Here is a 20,651-nt window from a genome sequence, read left to right as displayed (position 1 = left end):
GCAGACTCCGTACTTCCAGTTCATTATTCACACTGAAAATGTTGCGCTGAATGCATTGCATTCAGTGACCAAATTTATTTTTTAATTTCAATGAAATTAATGTACTATATTTTAGTTCGATTATGTTTTTTATTTAATATTTTGTATTTTTAGGGGATTTACTGTTTAAATCTGATTTACTTGATGGTACTCAATTACATTTTCATTGTATTTATAATCAATTTATTCACTTTTGAGCACAGACCTAAGAATTAAATGTCCAGCTTAAACTGGTAAATCTTGAACGCTTTAGAGCGACAGACTGAAGTTTGATCTCTTTTCAAAGACGACACTTGGCAGATTATTCCTGAAGTGAAAAAAGTTTTAAAAAGTGAACTTAAAAAAGTTACAGAATTTTATGTTATGAAAAATGTGAAAAATGCTATTTTCAATTTTTACATGAAAGATATTCTCAAAAATATGTTTTACTCTAAAACTGTGAGAAAATAAACAAGTCGTGCTCCAAATGTGAGGTTGATATCTCAGTGAATGAGCTTTCAGTGAGAGTGTGTTCGGCTGCAGTACCAAACGCTTCCACTAGAGGAAACTCCTCTCCATTCATTAATGACCACGAAACAGAACAAATGGTAGTATTTAATTTTCAGGACCATTGTGTATATGTGAGTGTGTGTGTGTGTGTGAGTGGTCTCCGCACAGGAAGACGGGTGGGAGGCGTGGAGAACATCAAAGTGAAGCCCAGTTCTCTTCATGTGTTCATTAAATAAAGAGCTGGTCGAGACTCACTGATTCCTGTAAACCCGTCACTTAAAGATCACAGGAGCCACTCTACTCCTCTGTCATTCTCCGCAGACATTTGTTCTGCCGTAAGAGCAGTAAAAACTCCTGTCTTCATGTCCTGCATCTCGTGGTTTCCTCCATGGGAAGCTGCTTTAGTCCTGACCCTCTTTGAAGTGAAGTTAATGAGGTACATGTCTCATATGTGGGTCTGTATGCACATTACTCTCGCGTCCTCACTCCCCTGCACTGGCTGACTGGATATAAAAGTAAAACTCGAGGCCATAACTCAGCTGAGTTATACGAGGTGTCCGAAGACAACTTTCCCTCTGTCCGCAGGGAACACCTGGAGCTGAGAGAGGAGAGGAGGATCTCTCTCTTCTCATTAACCTGAGCCCTAATGCACAGGTGCTGACGGACCCTGGTGACGTCTTTCAGCGTGTGTGTCCTGTTCAGTTTTCTCTCTTTTAAAAAAAGGATTTTATACTTTGATTCACTTCTTCCTCTTTCCTTCCTTTTTCCTGTTTCCTTCATTTGTTTCCTCAGTAGGAGAGAGCGGGGCACAAACTAACGCAGCTGTACTTGCACACACTCGGTTAAACACTTAAACACATGCTAGCATGACCAAACTTAGTGTATTTACTGCCATATCAACACACAGAGAAAAACATACGCCACAATTCAAAAAAAATTGGAAGATATCACTGAACATTTATTTATCTATAGCAAAAGTAAATGTCTTATGTTAATTTTTCATCTGTTTTTTAGTGTTTATTTAAAATTAGACAAATCTGATATTATTTTACTCTTATATCTGTAATTTAACAGTTGAGATAGTTGTTTAATGCTGATCTAACAGCAGAAACACTCGCCGGGTTTAAACCCCAGTTGTTCAGGCGGGGGCATGTTGTCACACTGCGTTAATGAGCCCCTATTAGAACTCATATTAGCCCCTAACCTATTCTTTACTTTTATGAATTATTGCGAAACCAGTCAATGTTCAGAAATCATTCATTATTATTGTTTTGAGCTATTCTGTATAGCTGTGTTTTTCTGTTTGTGGTCAAATGCAAACATTTATTTAAATTTATTTTTCAAATGCCATTATTTTATATGAAAAAGTTAATTATTGTATTTTATTGACAAAATATTTTAGTTTGTCTTGTTTTGTTTTTTTATTAGATCAGATAACATTTGAATCTGTCCTATGGTCATGTTATAATGTGCATGTGATGGGGCATGTTGTCACATTTCACTTCCATTCTTTCAGGATAAATCAAGAAAAAAGAAGACACTGTATTAATGAAACAAATCCACATAATTGTACTAGTAATGTGGGAAATATAGTCCATGCAGCTTAAGTTCAGTGATGGTTCATTTAAAAATTTATTAATTTAGTTCATTTATATAGCCGCTCTGGAGAAAACAGCGATGTCATCATCCAGCTCAGTTCAGTTCTCATATAATATTCAATAATAAATAAAACTGTTGAATATTAAGTGCATCAATTATACTACTTATGCTATGGACATTTTTAAATGTGGCGTAATATTTGAATATTACGTTGCTTCTAGCACTTCCGAGGCTCTAAAAGCATCTCAGTTTTATCTGAAACAGATGAACATTAATCTGCCAATAGTTACATTTGTTGTTGAACATATCGCGCGCTCAGAAATGAAATGTCCGGTATTGTTAAAGGTTAATTATCTCGTTTGAAAATAGAGCAGCACCTAGACTAAACTAGCCATTACTAGCATAGCCTATAGTTTTTAATATTATTAAACATATTAAATATGGTTATCTCAGGCGGACACCCAACTTAATCTAGCCTATGATGATATTTACCATTTAAATCTAACGATGATGACGTCATCAAATGGAAAAGTCAGCAAGCGGTTTATTATCATGTTACTATTTGTTGTTTATTGTATAATAAAAAATCATGTTAATGTGCCTTTAAGGCCCGTTCACACCAATAATGATTTAAACTATAAACTAAATTATACTATATCGTTATGTTTGTTCTAAGCGCGTGCTTGCCTGCCGCTTTAATATAATGTAATATTAATTATTAACTATTTAACAGGATCTTTTCGCTGTCCGCGATCGCGTCAAGCATCAGCCACATTTCCACGAGCATCATCATAAACGCGGTCATTAAGAAAGTGCTGAGCTGGACTGATTGTGCCGTATTAGAAGAGAATGAAGTCAAACACGGCTTTAGCTCCGATGATGGACTCCAGTGCGAACAGAAGCAAACCTGAGATGCTAAAGCATGTGGTGTTAACCTGCATCTTGTTGTATCTCTGTGATTGTGACTTGTGTGTGTTTGACTCCTCAAGTGTGCACTACTGTATATCAGGTGAGCCGAACACAAACATCATGTGATGCAAACGTTAAAATATAGAAGTTTACAAATCACTGTGGTAAAAGTGTTTTGAGCTCATTACATTGTATTGTGCTGTAACCCTGTGAGATTAAGTCTTTATTTATCAATAATTTGCCTGTGTGTGTTTAAAACTGTAGATAGAGGCCTGTTTTTCCAGTGAGCCTGTGACTTTTATGTTTCTACTCGGTTAAACAATAATCGGTAGATTCAGATGTGCTGTTCTGTCCTCTTTCTGTTCTGAAAACACAATTGTGTCTGCAACTTTCCCCTTTTAGCGTCAGTGATTCAGACATCATCATCATCATCCTCATCATCACAGCGGGAAACGGAGAAAGCCAATTATCAAGTATAATCCACATGCTCACATGGGACCTATAAATGTACATTTTTAGAAGAGCTGAAAGGGATTCCAGTTGGTGTAGTCAGTGTTCTCAGAAGAGCTGGATTAGGAAGAGCTGTGTGTTACCACATCTGTTCAACAATCAAAATACCTTCTACTCATTCAGTTCGGAGTGTTTTTGGCTTGAAGTGTTTAGGTCACTTCAGTAAATGTTGCTCGGACAGGTTTTCATTAAAAATATCTTGAAATGGACCCAGCTCATATTTATAATGTACAGTTATGAGGATTTTAGACTAATGGGATTTCATAGTTATAGTGGGATGCCCTGCGTGATAATCCATCAGAAGGCCCTGTTGTGGTCACAGCTGGTCACAATACTGTACACAACATTTTGATGTTTTTGTGCAAAGATATTAATTGTTTTGCATTCATATGCATTTCATTATTATAGAGGGCTAGTGTGATGTATAGGCCTGTTGTGGTGGCATTACTAACAGCTCATGATTTGTGTGTGTGGAATTTGACACATTGGCTGATTCTTTTGTCTGTTGAGTCATGGGAAATGTTCATGAAGCTTCTCGTAATTGTGGGGTTGCTAACTTTTACCCCGGAGCTACTCGCTACAGTTTTTAATGCACTGTTTAGGGTAGTTTGCTGTATTTTTAAGTACCTAAGAATCAGAGCCCTTACATATTTTCTAAAATGAATTTATGTTTGGCTTTTTCTTTTTCTTTTTTTTGCTGTATTTAATTGCAAATCATTTTTTTGCATATTTGTTTTTATCTGAAAAACAAAAGTCATGATGCAAAAACTCTTTAAGGGTTAAAAATAACAGATCTGATAGAATGCCAAATATATTTTTTTAATTGAAGAAATATATCTCAATGCTTTTGCATCTTCTCACTAAAGTTTTGCGCTCCCCTGAGAAACTGCGTTCGCTCGCAAAGATTTCACAAAGTTTCTCGGGAGAAACCAAAACATTTGACATACTTTTTGTCCGTCACCGTATCGCTTTACTGGTTCCATCAAACACCTTTCTCTCAGAATCAACTTTGCGTCAAGGATCAGCCAATGTTCAAGTTTCACGCAGATGTTTAGGAAAGTGCTGCGCTCAGTTTTTGTGCCACATGGTGGTTTAGAGGAGAGTAAAATCAAACCTTGTACCCAATATATAATGAAAGAGCACACAAGCCACAAAAATGCATTAGATCAGTGAAGATTTATATTATAATTTACATTTTGTCAAAGCTGTACTTAAATAGCTACGTAAACCAGTATGTAAACAAAGACAGTCTTTTTCTTTAATTTAAAGCTGAAGATGAGGTGTAGACTTTGGTCATACTTTAGAACAGAGAGTCTATGAGATACTACTACTACCTCACAGCACATGTGTCTCCTGCTAATATCGCTGGACAGAATCATATTAAAAACAAAGGGAAAGTACAAACATAAGATGGAGGACAAAGAGCCAGTGCATACGAAGGCCGAGGTGGTCGTCACCACTGACCTCAGAACAGACAGTCGCAGCAGCTCACACTGCGTTTGCACATCTCTGAAGAGTTCGCTTTGGTTAGTCTCTACACATTCTCATTTCTTTATCGTTTTTGGTTTCAGTGATGTGCCACACATAAGGAAGAAGAAGCAGTGTCGATCTCACAGCCTGTGTGTGACAGACTGCGTTTCTTTGGACCACATGCAGAACTGCACACTGGGACATTTGGTTAGCAAAACAAACATCACATATAGCTCTCAATACAAGCACACACACGCACACACACACTCCCACATCTGAGGTAACAGTTGTTAATATATAATATGCCCTTTTTGCATTCATTATATTGTGTAGAGCTCAACATTAAGAGAAATAAATGTTATGTAAAACACGTACACAGATATGTAACCCTTCCTAGAGTAAAACAAAAAAGCCTTCCTCTGACTTCAGCCCACATTAAAAAATCAACCTGAATGTGGGAAGCTCTCTGCAGTCGCGCATCAAATCACAGTCAACCGGGACACTATTTACACTTACCATCCGCAAAGAAGAGGACAGTAGAAGGAAATATATAAAACAGTAAATTACAATGAGTCATTGTAAACATTGTATTGGTTGTGAAGAATGACGCGTTGAACAATAAATTAAATAGATTAAGTAACAAACTTAAAAATAAACACCAAGAAGAGCAAATCATAATAATAATAATAAAAAAAGATATGATTGTCTTTATCATTTGTGTAGGACATACTGGAGCACTGATGGACTGGATCAATGTCTGTTAGCCCTGAGTACTGAAGTCCCTGAACTTAAAGGAGCAGTTCACCCAAAAATGAAGATTAGCCCATGATTTACTCTCCCTCAACTCGTCATAGGTGTGTATGACAAGATGCACTTTTATGATGGATAGATGCACGTTTATGATGGATAGATGCACTTTTATGATGGATAGATGCACTTTTATGATGGACTTCAAAAAATATACATCCATTCACTGCCATTATAAAGCTTGGAAGAGCCAGGACATTTTTTTACATAACTCAGATTGTGTTCGTCTGAAAGAAGAAAGTCATACACCTAGGATGACTTGAGGGTGAGTAAATCATGGGCTAATTTTAATTTTTGGGTGAACTATCCCTTTAAAGGCCTGATTCTTTGAGAAGAATTGTGTATTCTGGTCCAAAGCACCTCGTCGGCTAGGTGTCCATGGCCTCCTCTGTCTCCTTTTTAACCGTGATGGGTAGGAGTTGAATAGGGCTGCTGCAGTGAACCTTGATGACCGACGCCTCGCTTCCATGTTCGCTCAGACGATACGGTGTCGACGGGTGCCGGTCTCCGCTAGTGCTAACCGTGTGATACGACGCCTTAAAATCCATCTCTTGCCAGAGCAAACCAAAGATCTGTTTCTCCACCGTGCCGTCCACGTCAAACCCCTCCATCTCTTCCAGCCGGTCTGCGTTATCGCTGATGTCGAAGCGTTCGATCTCCTCATTGACGCGGTTGAGTTCGTCGAGGCTGCAGCTGGGAGGAGGGATGAGCGCTAAGCAATAGCCTTTGAGGTGGAGGCGCAGACTGTTGAGGTGGATGTAGTTGCGGTGGCAGTGTGGGCACTGGTGTGGACGCTCTCGTGTGTGTAGCCGTTTGTGCAGCTTGAGGTGGACGAACTGTGTAAACTTGGCTGGGCAGATCTTGCACTGGTAGGGCTTTTCCCCAGAATGCAGTCGCAGATGTGTTTTCAAGTTGCTCGTGCTGCTGAAACGCTTGTGACACACCTGTGAAGGTCAAAGCAGAGTTTTAGCATCTCGCTCTCATCTGTGCGGAGAACTCAGTCAAAGCTAAATGTATTCAGACACCTTCAACATTTCTCACATTATCACAGTTTATTCTCTATAGTTTAGAAAATGGTAATAAATTATGAGAAGAACTCAATCAGATCAGTTGATATTTGACTGGTTTTCACACATGAATTATGTTGAATATCTGTCAGCTGTTAAATTTAACTACACAATTAGATAATACCAGTTTAGCTCAACCAATTACCAAGCAATTTTGGTTTGACTGTACATTATATTACATATTATGTTTATTTTACCTGGCACTCGTGGGGTTTCTCTCCGGTGTGGACCAGAAAGTGTTTCTGCAGATGGGCCAGCTGGGTGAAACCTTTATTGCAGGTCTGACACTTAAAGGGTCGTTCACCACTGTGGACACGCAGGTGAACCTGAAAACAAAGGTAGGTTAGATAGGCACTAGGGTTGGGAATCGAATCAAATTGAAATCCAATTCTGGAATCAAATACTTGTGGTCAGGAATCGTATACTTGTTCGGATACAAATAACTTTAGTAACTATTTTTGTAATGTATATTTTAATTATAAAGTGCAGTTTCTACCTGAATACCTGCAAATCTTAAAACACTGTTAATTTCAATCGTATATCTTTGTTCAGTTGTATCTATTTGTTGCGATTGCAAAAAAAAAAATGTTTCTTCTATTTGTTCTTTTTTAATTACTGAGTGTTTATTTGTCTTTAATAATGCTTGAAATTTATATTAGTTAGGCTAGTTGTTTTTCTACGGTGTTTTTAAACTACAGGCAAAGTGTTCTTTAGCCTGTTGATTTTTGTTCATGATCTTCAGCTGAAATTAAATGTTTTGCAATAAGACTATATGTGAATGATATATACGTTTTTTTTTTTATACCTTATTGGAATCGAAATCAGGAATCGATAAGAATCGCAATCAAAATCGTTCAAATTCAAAGGATACACAACCCTGCTAGGCACTACGAGGAGTATTTCAAATATAGCACACAGAGAGACAGTTCTCTTGCTTACCTTGAGATTGGAAAGTTGACCGAAAGTCTTGGTGCAAACATTGCACTCGTACTTGATCTTCCCGTTCTGCTTCTTAAGTGGATAATCGAGACTTTTGTAGCCTGCGGAGCCTCGTTTCATCTTGCTGAGATTGATGGCCTCGTCCTCTGTGCGGCTGGTGCTCAGGATGGCTGAGGTAGGCTTGGTAGGAACGCGTCCCGTAGAGGCTCCCGAGCCGGCTGTTGGAGACCCGCCGGCAGGAGCATAGTGGTGCCCGTGCCCGTGGATGATGGGTTTGTCTTTCAGAGAAGTGGCTGCGGAAAAGGCACTGGTGGCCGCTGGGAGAAGGAGATCCCTGGGAGCCGGAGAGTCAGGGGGAAGCAGGAACTGTCGACCGCCCTCGGATGGAAGAATCCCAGGTGGGAAGGGTACATGAGGGGGGATCAGGCTGCTGTAAAACGGGTACATGTGTGGAAACATACCCCCTAGGGTAGGTGGCCCACTCAGACTACTAACAGGGTAGTGGGGCATGAGGTAGCGTGAGTAGTGCGGGTTCGGGTAGAATGGCATTGAGCCGGCCGGTGAGTAGCCATGGTAGTGGTTCAGGCCTCGACTGTACAGTGCTGGAGAGAAGGAAAGAAGACTGTCTCGTGGCTCAAGGGATGCTGGTGCAGGACTGCTTTCTGGGCTTCTCTCGGGACTGCTGTGTGCAGAAGGGCTGGGCGTCGCTGAACGCTGTCTGTGGGAGCGGCTCGGGAGGCCAAACACTGTGGTGCTCTTTAAAAAGTCCTCGTTTAGGGAAGGGCGGAGCGGATAGACAGGACTGGGGTACAGAGGTCGGTCTGGGGTGTTTGGGCAGCGAGGACGGGTGGGAAGAGGTCTGCTGGGTTCTTGCAGAACGTCTTTCAAGATCTCTGAAACGCTGTGCTCTCTTTTCACCGGGTGCTTGACTTCGGTCACTTGCTGCTTGGCTTCAATCAGGCTCTGCTCTGTTCACACACAATAACACAATGTCAATAATTTTCTCACGAATTCACATATCTCTTTGTGTTAGAGTTGTCAAAAAGTGCTGACTTCTGTACCAAGTCAATACTGAAATTGTAAAAAATGTGACGCTTTGAGCGCTGATGAGCGGAGCCATAAACACCTCTGATTGGCCATGATGTTCACGCGCTCATCGAATATGTCTGTGATTGGCTACAATGATCAGCGCTTCAAAAACATGTTGTAAAAATACAGTCAAACGAACACAAAAAAATAAAAATATTCAGACACCAGATATCATTTTTGATATTTTTTACTAGTGTGATCAGGACACTATAGTCCATTTCTGTAAATGAGGAGGGCAAAATAAAGTAAACTGTGACATATTATACCCAAATATTCTTCATACAGAGACTACCAGTGACATTAATAAACATCTGGGGCCAGAAATGATTCAGACACTTTGACCTGATCATGTTTTGCTGAAGTGTGTTTTCTTTAATTGCTAATGCTCTTTTTACACACAGACTGAACACAATGAAGCATTGCTTGGTGATTGGTTGAGCTAAACTGGTATTATCTAATTGAGATTGAGAAACAAGTACATCCAATCCAGTTATTGTTAATTTGAGGGATACAGCAGCTCCATTGTCCCGGAGCACATAGCTCTTCTTAAACCAGATTTCAACAAAGCACCCCAGTGGTTCACTTAGTGTGACAGTTTGACAAATTGTCTGGTGTTAGGGTCTACAGGATGTGAGCCTGACAGCGCCCCGGTCAGGGTGGGATGGATGCACTGATACTATCTAATGGGGTTCACTGAGTGGGTGTGGGGGGACGGATGGCGTCCTGCTAATAGGGATCTACATGCCTAGATCTCTCCCTTGTAGAGTCCAAAGAGACCGGATATTATTTAGTGATCGATCTTTCATGAGCTCCCAAATTTCTGCACAACCTCAAACTTAAAAGCTTGCACAGAATTCACATAAAAAAAATAAAAAAATAAATAAAATCAGACGAGGAGTCAGAATGTTTGGGCTAAATAGACCCATTATAAACCACCCGGACTCTTCCACACACCCACATTTAATGAAAGGTGGAAAGCTAATTAGAAAATTACTTTCCCATACGTCTTAAATACTTATCTCCTTTAAAAGGATGTAAACAATTAAATAACTTCCTGCTTCCTGTCCACTTAACATTCACAGGGTTAACTGTGTAGAATTCAAGTGTGAATATGACTGTGTGCATCTCTTAAAAGATGTACTGTACTCTCTTCTCCCCTATCCTTCTGTCCCGGCAGCTACGTGTAAACAAACCGAGAGGTTATCAGCTCTCCCCTCCCACCTCTCTTCCACAGATAGCACCAGTTCTGTTCCTCCCTAGAGAGCTTGCCAAAAACAAACAGCCGGTGATCACAGAGATATCAATCTGTCAGCACAGCCCTGCCGCCAGGAAGTTCAACTAGTCAATGGAGATGGGTTTTTTTTCTTCTCTTGCGCACGCTCTTACTAGCCTCTCCTTACTCTTAAAGTGGCAAGCAAATGAAAAAGTTCCTCCCACACCTCCTGAGGCAGGACGGTAGGAATGAAGGCACTTAAGATACACGTTGGCTGAATGTGCTGTCGTTTTACACCAGACAGGGCCAGTGAAATAGAAAGTCAACGTCTAAATCAGTTTCATGTGGGAGGTTGTGTCAGTCAGATCACCCCGTTCTGTTGGGCTGAGTCACACTAGGTTTCACTGCTGTTCAGCTTTGAGATCCAGGAGCTATTATTCCCTCTTCAGGCTGCAGGTATGAGGGAGTAGGTGTAATTACAGGCTTGTCTATGTGTGTGTGTGTGTGTGTGTTGAGCTCAAGGGGTCGGCTACATCCAGTGGCCCCGGGGTATGCGCATGACTCTGGGGAGAGGAGTCACACTGACTGGCCTGTTCACCTAACTATAATCTCCCCCTGTCCTCCGTATCAATCTTTTCTTCTGTCTCGTCCTTTCAGCTTTGAGGACTTTTATTGCCGGTTTATTATGTTGGGCAAAACAAACCTTAGCCTGCACTTTCATGTTTAAAGAACATCCTCAAACACCAATGGCTGGAGCATTACACTGCTATTCTTTGTAATTAGTCTGAAGGAAAACATTGTTGGGGAAGAAAGCAGAGAAATCGAGTGGTTCAAAGAATTCCGATCCTAACGCAGATGAAAGAGAAGACGCTGGTGTGTTTGCACAATGGTCTATCTCTAAAGTGGGATGGCATGTTTTCCTTGACTTAAACTGAGATAACGAGGAACCAGGGGTCTCATTTATAAAACTGTGCGTAGGATCCTTACTAAAAGTGTATGTGCGCCCGAAAGACAAAAATGGCGAACGGCAAAAAATATTCAGACTTGCGAACGCCAGAACCTGCGCAAGATTCCCTTTATAATCCCAGTCAGAGGAAGATTGTGAACATGCGTCTCCTCCCCGAAATAACCATATATGAGCTTACAACGCCTCGTTTTACTATGCATATCATATAATTTGCATATGCATATTCATCCACATGATACCATGTTTAACGGTACAAGACATTAGGAAAATATGAGATACGGATGTGCTTCAATGGTTAAAAATCATTTAGTAGCCGATCCTTGCCTTGTTTTAGAATAAATAAATCAAATTGTATAAAATACATTTTAGAGAAAGTTTTTCTCAATCTTTTCAATCTTTTTTAATTGCTTTATATTTTTATAAAATATATTTCCTCAGACCATGAGTTCTGCTATTATCATCATGCGCTAAGCATACCACAGGAAAAGTGTTCAAAAGCAGAGCATACACTACAAATATTTCTATTTATTAGAATATCATTTTTTTTGTTCTTCTCGGAAATGTGAAATAAGTGCTTAACTCCATTAATGAGAATGGCATATTTAATGGCATATGGTGTATATTTGATAGTTTTGTAAACTGATACAGTTTGAACTGAATTTATTAAAGATAAATTTATGTAAAATGTTATTGTGAACATGCACTGTATTTATGATTATGACCATCATTGATCATCAGATCATCATCGGTGTCGTTACACTGCTCCGTCTCCAGAATGTTTGTACGCATGGATCAAAGTTTGCAAAAATGTTCCTGTCAAGTTTGTTTTAATAAATTACAACGTATGCGTGTGAAGTGGCGTACGCCTCTTTCAGGGCCTGTTTTGTGCCACGCAACGGTTATAAACGAGACCCCAGGGCTATGACAAACAAAGAGAAGTTGTTTGCATGAACTTACTGAGTTTTTGCATCATAATCTCTCCAGAGGCAGGGTAGTTGAGGCGTCGGGCAAACTCAGGGCAGTACCACACCAGGAGCTCCTGGTCAGCAGGAATGGCCTTGACGGTGTAGAAATAGATGCTCATCCCGTTCTGGCAGGCGGCAAGATTCTGCTCCTGCTGGGAATGAGCCGGATTCACATAACGCATCCAGTTACTCTTCTCCTCGTCCAGTCCGTCCACAAAATGGCAGAACTCTCCATTTGAGTATATCTACAAAATATAAAGAAGAAAATGAAGATCAGACGCGATAAAAATGTTCTGTTCTCAAGTCCCCCAGTGTGTTTCTCATGTCTGTGAAACAAATGAGTGGGATTTGCTCTTATAAAGTCACATAGTGAGTCAGCAAACACCCCCGCACTAATATTCACAGTCTCTCCAACAGTCCTAGGACTCGTCTGAAGTTTGTTAGGGGGGACGCCTGTCTCAGTATGAGTTCTACACTAAGCTTGCAAGTTCCAGGAACACTTTGAGACGTCACAAACAAGGTTTCCCTCTGAAACGTCAACACTGTACTTCCTCTTCTACTTGAACACTCTCACCAGTGACTGTGTCATCACCTGTCTTGCACCATATGGTGAAAGACTGACAGTAACTGAGGAAAGAATGATATCAATGCTGTCACTAGTAGGTAAAGACCAGAGTTGTTCCGCTTGGGGATCTTAGATTTGGCAGCAAAATAGAAGTGACAGAAAATAAGACTAGAGCGGGGTGACTTTGCACTTTCTGACAGGAACTCAGGAAAGAATGCATAACATGTCTCCAAATGACCTTTTAGGGTTTTAAATATCAGGTAGGAAATTAAGATCAACGAACCAATTTTGTCCCTTATTCTAAGAAAAAGTCAAAGGTTGAGCGGGCTTTTTCAGTTGTGGAACAGTCTTCCCCTTCATATCCAGCAAGCTCAAGCAATAGAGATGTTCAGTCTCAGTTGAAAACTTATCTTTTTAACTTAGTTAAGGGTAATCTGTTCATTGAAGTAATAACTTATTTTCATTTAATTTTTTTCTCTAACTCTTCTATACTGATCTCACTATACAGTTGTGTGAGTATGTCTAAGAGTGTGTAGTCATGCCTTCATTTGCTAGGCTTGGTAAATTAATAAACGTTGCTATTAGATGTGCTATATAAATAAATAAGAGCTGAAGTGTCTCCGTGACGGCGGCTGCTGGCACAGATGAGTGAGGGGATTGGTAGTGGCAACAACTGTGATGCTGACTTTAAACGCTACGATGACACGGATGATCCGTCGAGCTCACGTATTCTCAAGAAAGACGTGTATATTTACAGCAGCAGAACTGAAGAGTCATCCTGCACTTCCGGTCCCACACACTGCACAGTCAAATAAAGATGAACGAATCGCTGCACTCTCAGCCAGTGCAGTTCCCAAAACAGCAGATCTTTACTCAGCAGTTTCTGATCGCTCTGACAATACAAACTCACTGCTGCTGTAACCATCCAGCCCATGATGTCACGCAGGAAGTCAGTCAGTGGAACAGGAAGTGACCCGGTATTTTTTTTTAACTTGTCGCTCCTACTTTTATTGAAAGCTTCTGAAACAAAACAACTCACCCGCCAGAAGTACTTCCTGTTGGCATCTTTGGGGACGTTTTCTGCAGTGTAACTTTCTCCCACAAGGGGGCCGAAGCGTGTGCCTTTGGGGATGTATTCTCTGCTCACTACACCAATGACCTGGTCAAAAAATAACATAAACGGTGGTTACAAACAAGTGGTTAAGAGGTAGAAGACCTTACACTCTAAAAAAAACAATCTTAGGTGTTTTTTTCTACCCAATTCCTGGGTTGAGCCTTTTTGGGAAATTTTTTAAGGTTATTTTTTCAGTATTTTGGGTAGTTTTTGTGTTACCCAGCTCCTGGGTCAGACGTAACAACCCAGTGTTTGGGTAGTTTTCTTGTGTTGCCCAGATCATGGGTCAGACACAACAACCCAGGGGTTGAGTTATTTATCTCTGCTTACTACACCAATGACCTGGTCAGAAAATAGTAGGTAAACAGGTGGTTGAGAAAGAGGTAGATGACCAAAATCATTTTCTGATTCATTGCTAGCATCATTATATTAGTGTGTGTGTGTGTGTGTGTGTGTGTGTGTGTGTGAGAGAGAGAAAGAGGGGTAATTAATTGACAGTCAGCCAGATGTGCGCACTTGAAAGACACCGAGCCATGCGTCTCTTCAAGCGTCACCTCTCCCGACAGCCACGGGAAGTGAAAGGTCATCAAGGTTGTGTCCTAAGGCTGAGAGAGACGACTCGTTTGTCCCGCTTCACCTCTGATTAACCACACGGACACTTCTGACGAGAGCGCCAGAGCTTAACCTCTCTACACAACACCGAATCATACAGGTGTGTTATATTAATAAAGCCTATTAGCGCAGGCTTTCCAAGTTTATACTACAAAATGGTGATAAACTGTAAAAAAAAAAATCTGGTAAATTTACGGTAATAAAATGGTTGCCAGAAATTTACCGTAAAAATACGCCAGCGACATTTTAGGTTTTACAGACTTAACAAATATACAGTAAATAACCGTATTTCATTATCTGATATGTTAATTTAATTTAATCTATTGAAGTACTAATCTGTTTTGTACCATTGTAATACACTGACATCCACCAATCACAGCGGTGATGAGAGTCACATGATGAACCAAAGCTCATCTCAAGCTGAGAAAGTTAATACTAAGATATAGAAGCTGTATATTCACACAAACACTAAACACCATCATGGTAACACACATGAAATTAAATTTAGAAATGCAATAAACATTAATTTAACAACATTAAATGTAACATAAAACCCTAATGTACATAACTGACTAGAAAAAACTATGAAGAAACGGTTATTTCACCAAAAATACATCAAATGTGAATGTCAATATACATTTTTTCACTGTAAATTACACAATGACTTGTTCTTTTTCACGTCCAAAAAAAGTTATTAACCGTATATAGTACGGAAACTTTCCGTTAACCAATTAACAGTTTTTCACCGTAGCATTTTTACAGTCTTTTACCGTTAAAATCACGATTATTTTTTCACAGTGTATGAGTTTGATACTTTAAATACTTTTGTGTGGATCTATGCTCTCCTGTAAAGAGCGATTACAAGCACTCATTAAACGGCGTCTCTCATCATGCTAATCTCCCACATGACTTCACTCACTCTCTTCCTGTTTGATCCTCAGGTGTTTCTTGAAGAAAGAGCGCTAACTCTTTATCAGCTCATAAGTACGTGCTCACAGGAAGAGATAACACGGACAGAGCAATTGATGAAAAAATCCATAACCCTGTTCCTATTGATCTACAAACACTTTGAAAAGAGGAGAAGCCTAATCCCATTCACAGCGTCAGCCGTCATTAGCGCAGGAAAGGTGGAAAGTAGTGTGTGTGTGGACTGTGGTGGACACAGACCTGCAGATAAACCCGGTGTGATAGATGGCAAACGATCGCGCCGCTCAACTTTTGCACTCTGGAGCTCGAGGAGCTTGTCATGCGGTGCGCTGATGTATGGATGTTTGTGTTAGCCGAGTGACAATGCGAGTTAGAAATTATTAAGCACACACACAGACGTAGACAGGGAGGGTTTTTTCAACAAAACAAGGGCTGACAGTGCAGATAAAGAAGATTAATACCAGTTGTGTGATCAGTGGGTGTGGCTTTATGGAGATGCCGTTTAAACAAAAATCACAACCATTCAAAGTTCTTGCGGTTTGATAATGTGACTCTCTCTCTGTTTGCTTGTGTTGTTAGCAGATTTCAGAAAGCATGAGTGTGTGCTGGCGCTGTCGTACCTCTTTGGTGTGTGCCGGGTGTTTGAAGGCCAGGTTTCTGGGCAAGGACGCCTCGGCCCGTGTGTTCTCCACCGGACCCTCCCAGGTGTGGTCCTTCACCACGTACGTGCACTTCTCCTCAAACTCTTCCTCCGTCCATTTTGTCATGTCTGCATCCTCCACATCCATCTTGAGCTCCTCATTGTCTGCGGTGTAGGGCGCTCCCTCAGTAGTCAACATTGCCGAGCTGTGATGAGAAGCAGCCTGAGGACAAGAAGAGGGGTTGTAGTCTGTGTGAGAGCTAAACATTATCTAGGTAAAGGGCAAAGGTTGAACTACATCAATGCTCATTTTCTATGAAACATTTATGATACACAAATATTCTTTAATAGCAAGAAATTCATTTGAAATTTTGCTTTTGCCTAAATTAGATCTCGGTTGTTTTTGGTAACACTTTACTTTATCCTCTAGTGCTGTTCGGTCATTTAAACATAACATTCTGTGACTTTTTTTAAGTTCACTTTTTAAAACTTCTTTCACTTCAGCAATAATCTGCCGAGTGTCGTCTTTGAGAAGAGATCAAACTTCAGTCTGTCGCTCGAAAGCGTTCAAGATTTACCAGTTTAAGCTGGACATAACATTTTCAGGTCTATGCTCAAAAAGTGAATAAATGGATTATAAATACAGCGTAAATATAATTTAGTACCATAAAATCCCCTAAAAATACAAAGTATTAAATACAAAACATTATCAAACTAAAATATAGTACATTCATTTCATTAAAAAAAAAAAAATCAGTCATTTTTCCACGTGAAGAGCACCAGAGGGTTAAAGCCTTTATATATATATATAATACATTTAATTATGCACCTTATAATGCATTGTATGTTCTCATTAATAATTGTAACCACAGTTATACTATATCACAATACTTATGTTTCGCCTTTAGAAAGTGTAATCTATGAAAACACACGAAAAACAACAAATTTCAGATGCAACAAGAAATCTGCAAATATTACACAGCATTTTAACTTTGCTTACAACTACTTATGAAAAAATATAATGCAATATGAAAGCTTTTATAATGCATCACACATGAAGTGTTGCTGAATCGTCTTTCAACACAGAGAAGCTAAAGTGCTCCTTAAAGTAAATAAAAGACATCCTGAGCTGAACTGATCCCAATCTCTCTTCTAGTGTCCTACTCTTCATTTCTGTCCATCAACTATCCCTCGCTCCTCTTCCCCTCTCCCTGTTTTCTTCCCGGAGTGAAAAAATAGTCACAAATGGAGGAAAACAGAGGAAGGAAGTCCCGTCTGCTTCTGAATGTGGCTAAATGTGGAATCAGAGGAACCATCAATCCATCCCGGAGAATGTGTGTGTGAGAGAAACAGAAACAAAAGAGGAGAAACGGTTTTGCACTGGGACGCAAAAGTGATACGATCCGATACTTCAACCAACACGCGAGACAAAATAGGTAAAATTCTCAACCAAAACTCTGAGAATGTTTTATAAACCTCTTGAAGAATTAAAAGTGCATTCATGGGAACTTTTTCGTTCCTATAAACTACAAATGTTCACAGTTCTATAATTTGTATTAAGTTATAAAGTTCACTGAATCAGTCAAATTTCATGTTTCAGAACAGACAGCAACTTCTAAAGTAAAAAAGTTGATTCGTGGATATTTTATGTTGTAGTTGAGCATTTTCTATTATACTAGTATTTTGTACTATTTTTTTATACAAGAGAAGAGCAGAAAACAGTTTTTTCTTTTGTTAGAAAGTCTTGCGCGTAGGACAGCTGTAGGACCAAAACTCATAGTGAAACTGAGAAACTCAACATTAACAAACATGGAAATCAGATGTAAGCGTACTAAATATACAGACAACATATAAAACTATATCTAAAACACTGCTTTTAGGTGAAATCATTTAAAAACCTTTACTTTAAAAACCTTTACTTTAAATAAATTATATATATATATATATATATATATATATATATATATATATATATATATATATATACTGTATATAATTATATATATAACAAATATATATGTATATATAGATGCATCCAGCCAATAAATACAGAAGATAAGAATTGTTTTAAATGAATTAAAATAAATAGAAATGACTACACTCTCATAGCCGAGAACTAAAACTAAAAAAAATAAATTAACTAGAAAGCCCCAATAAAACAGTTCACAAGCCTCACAACAAACAATCACACCACATATAATTAACAACCTCTACACAACTAAATAAGCTCTAAACATTTAATTAATGTAATAACAGAAACAGTTGATTGTAATGTAAAACGCATTCTTGGCTTCCCACAGAAATAAGCTCAGAGAAATGTCACTTACCAGGACGCTCTGGTCCCAGCCACACATAGAGGCTGTGTGTGATCTCTCCCCTGAGTGTGTGTGTGTGTGTGAGTGAGTGTGTGGGACAGGTGCAGCTCAGTTCTCCGTCTCGTCCCACTGCTAGTCCAGATGGTAATGACTTCTCCTGCGAGTGCCTGAGATTGACTGACTAACTGAGCATGTTTGTCTGACTTGTTGAAGGCACGTTGGCCCCGCCCACTGACTCCTCCCACCCCAGTGTAACTGACTCCTCCCACTCCACTGTCACTGACTCTGCCCCCAGAGGACATGATCTAACAATCACTGTGCTGCTACACACACACACACACACACACACTCACACACACACTCACTCACACACACACACACACACACCCACACACACCTATTGCTTTTATATGAAGACAGTTATAAATATTATAATCTAACCCTAACCTACCCTAAACCTAACAGGACACTTTTTTTTTAAATGCATTTTTACCATAAAAAAACAACTTTTTATTTTCATGACATTTTCACAATTGAAAATCCCCCCCCACGCACACACATTATTCAAGCAAAATAAAATAACAAATAAATTAAAAAAACAATAATAATTACATTTATTTTAAATTTACTTTCATAATCTTTTCATTGGCCTTTTTACTCTAAAAACAGTGCACTTATAATCCTAAATAATCCTGTATAAAGATAAATCTGTGCTCTTTTTCTTTCTTTTTCTTTAAATTCTAGACACATGAATCCAAAACGAATAGTTTTGTCCAGTACTAGCCCCATGTCTCTGCTGATCGAGACGCTGCGTGGACTCACAGCCCCAGAGGTGTGTGTGTGTGTGTGTGTGTGTGTGTGTGTGTGTGTGTGTGAGGAAAGTGAACATGTTTCAGCGTCTCGCTCTCGTCCTGAGGAGGAAGGACGTCCTGTGACGGAGACTCAGTGACGAATGCCGTTTACTGGGAGATCTCTGACGTCCCTGTTCCTCTTTTATCCACAGTGTTCCCACAGTGCTGAGCCTCTCCGGTGCGTTATTCACTCCTGACAGCGCTCATGCTAACTCACACCAACATAGAACATAGAATAGTCTCAATACACACGACCAGTCAAAAGTTTTGGATCGATATGATTTATAATGTTTTTAAAATAAGTCTCTTCTGCTCACCAAGGCTGTATTTATTTGATTAAAAATACAAAAAAAAAACAGTAATATAGTGAAATATTATTCCAGTGTAAATAGCTGTTTTATATGTGAATATACAGTAAAGTGTAATTTATTCCTGTGAATGTTCAGCATCATTACTCCAGTCTTCAGTGTCACATGATCCTTCACAAATCATTCTAATATGATGATTTGATACTCAAGAAACATTTATGATTATTATCAGTGTTAAAACAGTTTTTTATATTTTTATTTCAGGATTCTTTGATGAATAAATTTCAAAAGAACAGCATTTATCTGAAATATAAAGCTTTTATAACATTAAACACTACCGTTCAAAAGTTTGATCAGTAAGAATTTTTATTTTATTTTTTTCTGGGGAAATAAATAAAATAAATCAGTACTTTTATACCTCAAGGATGAGTTAAACTGATCAAAAGTTACAGTAAAGACATTTATAAAAGATTCTATTTCAAATAAATGCTGATCTTTTGAACTTTCTATTCATCAAAGAATCCTGAAAAATAAAATGTATAACGGTTTCCACAAAAATTTGAACTGTTTTCAACATTAATAATCATAAATGTTTCTTGAGCATCAGATCATCATATTAGAGTGATTTCTGAAGGATCATGTGACACTGAAGACTGGAGTAATGATGCTGAACATCAGCTCTGATCACAGGAATAAATTACATTTTAAAATAGAAAACATTTCACAATATTACTGTTTTTTTGTATTTTTAATCAAATAAGTGCAGCTTTGGTGAGCAGAAGAGGCTCTTTCAGAAGCATTATGAGTGTCCCGACCCCGATCTGCTGAACGGCAGTGTGCTCCAGATGTGATTTGGAGTTGGTTTGGTGAAAACGGAGAGTTGACCACATCACACACAGCCCACTCTTTCCTGGCAGAAGACTAGCCAGAAGATTACATGCGCCCAGAACCCCCCCGACCCGGCCCACAGCTGTTTACACACAGACCCACTCAGGACCGGCACCAACACACTCATGCGTTTATATCATTTATATCATATGATATTCATGGCTTGATTAATCATGGGTGATTATATGACTGATGTGTGTTCATTCTTCTGCATGAGACCGGCTCTAAAGCCTGAGACTCCAGCAGGAGCACAGAACATGGGCAACACCGAGGCCTTACACACTTTTTCTCTCTGTTTTGGCCTTCCGTCGACACTGAGACGCCGTTTTTATTAATGAAAATTAAGCTTTTTGAAAACCTCTGCAAAG

The 20,651-nt window shown here is 39.3% G+C and overlaps 1 protein-coding gene across 1 annotated transcript; it reads right to left on the bottom strand.

Annotated features, from left to right (window-relative positions):
- Positions 1 to 4,704: 4,704 nt before the first annotated feature.
- prdm1a (PR domain containing 1a, with ZNF domain) lies at positions 4,705 to 18,415 on the bottom strand. Its single transcript, XM_084088098.1, has 7 exons — positions 18,249 to 18,415; positions 15,902 to 16,144; positions 13,668 to 13,787; positions 12,056 to 12,308; positions 7,830 to 8,797; positions 7,088 to 7,216; positions 4,705 to 6,767 (listed from the first exon to the last, which is right to left on the bottom strand). The coding sequence occupies exons 1-7, from the start codon at positions 18,273 to 18,275 to the stop codon at positions 6,192 to 6,194; spliced, it is 2,316 nt and encodes a 771-aa protein (XP_083944224.1). The 5' UTR covers positions 18,276 to 18,415; the 3' UTR covers positions 4,705 to 6,191.
- Positions 18,416 to 20,651: the final 2,236 nt, after the last annotated feature.

The sequence above is a fragment of the Abramis brama genome (assembly GCF_963993115.1).
Source record: "Abramis brama genome assembly, chromosome: 17".
NCBI lineage: Eukaryota > Metazoa > Chordata > Actinopteri > Cypriniformes > Leuciscidae > Abramis > Abramis brama.
The sequence above is the reverse complement of the archived record's forward strand: the minus strand, read 5'-3'. Positions and strand labels throughout refer to the sequence as shown.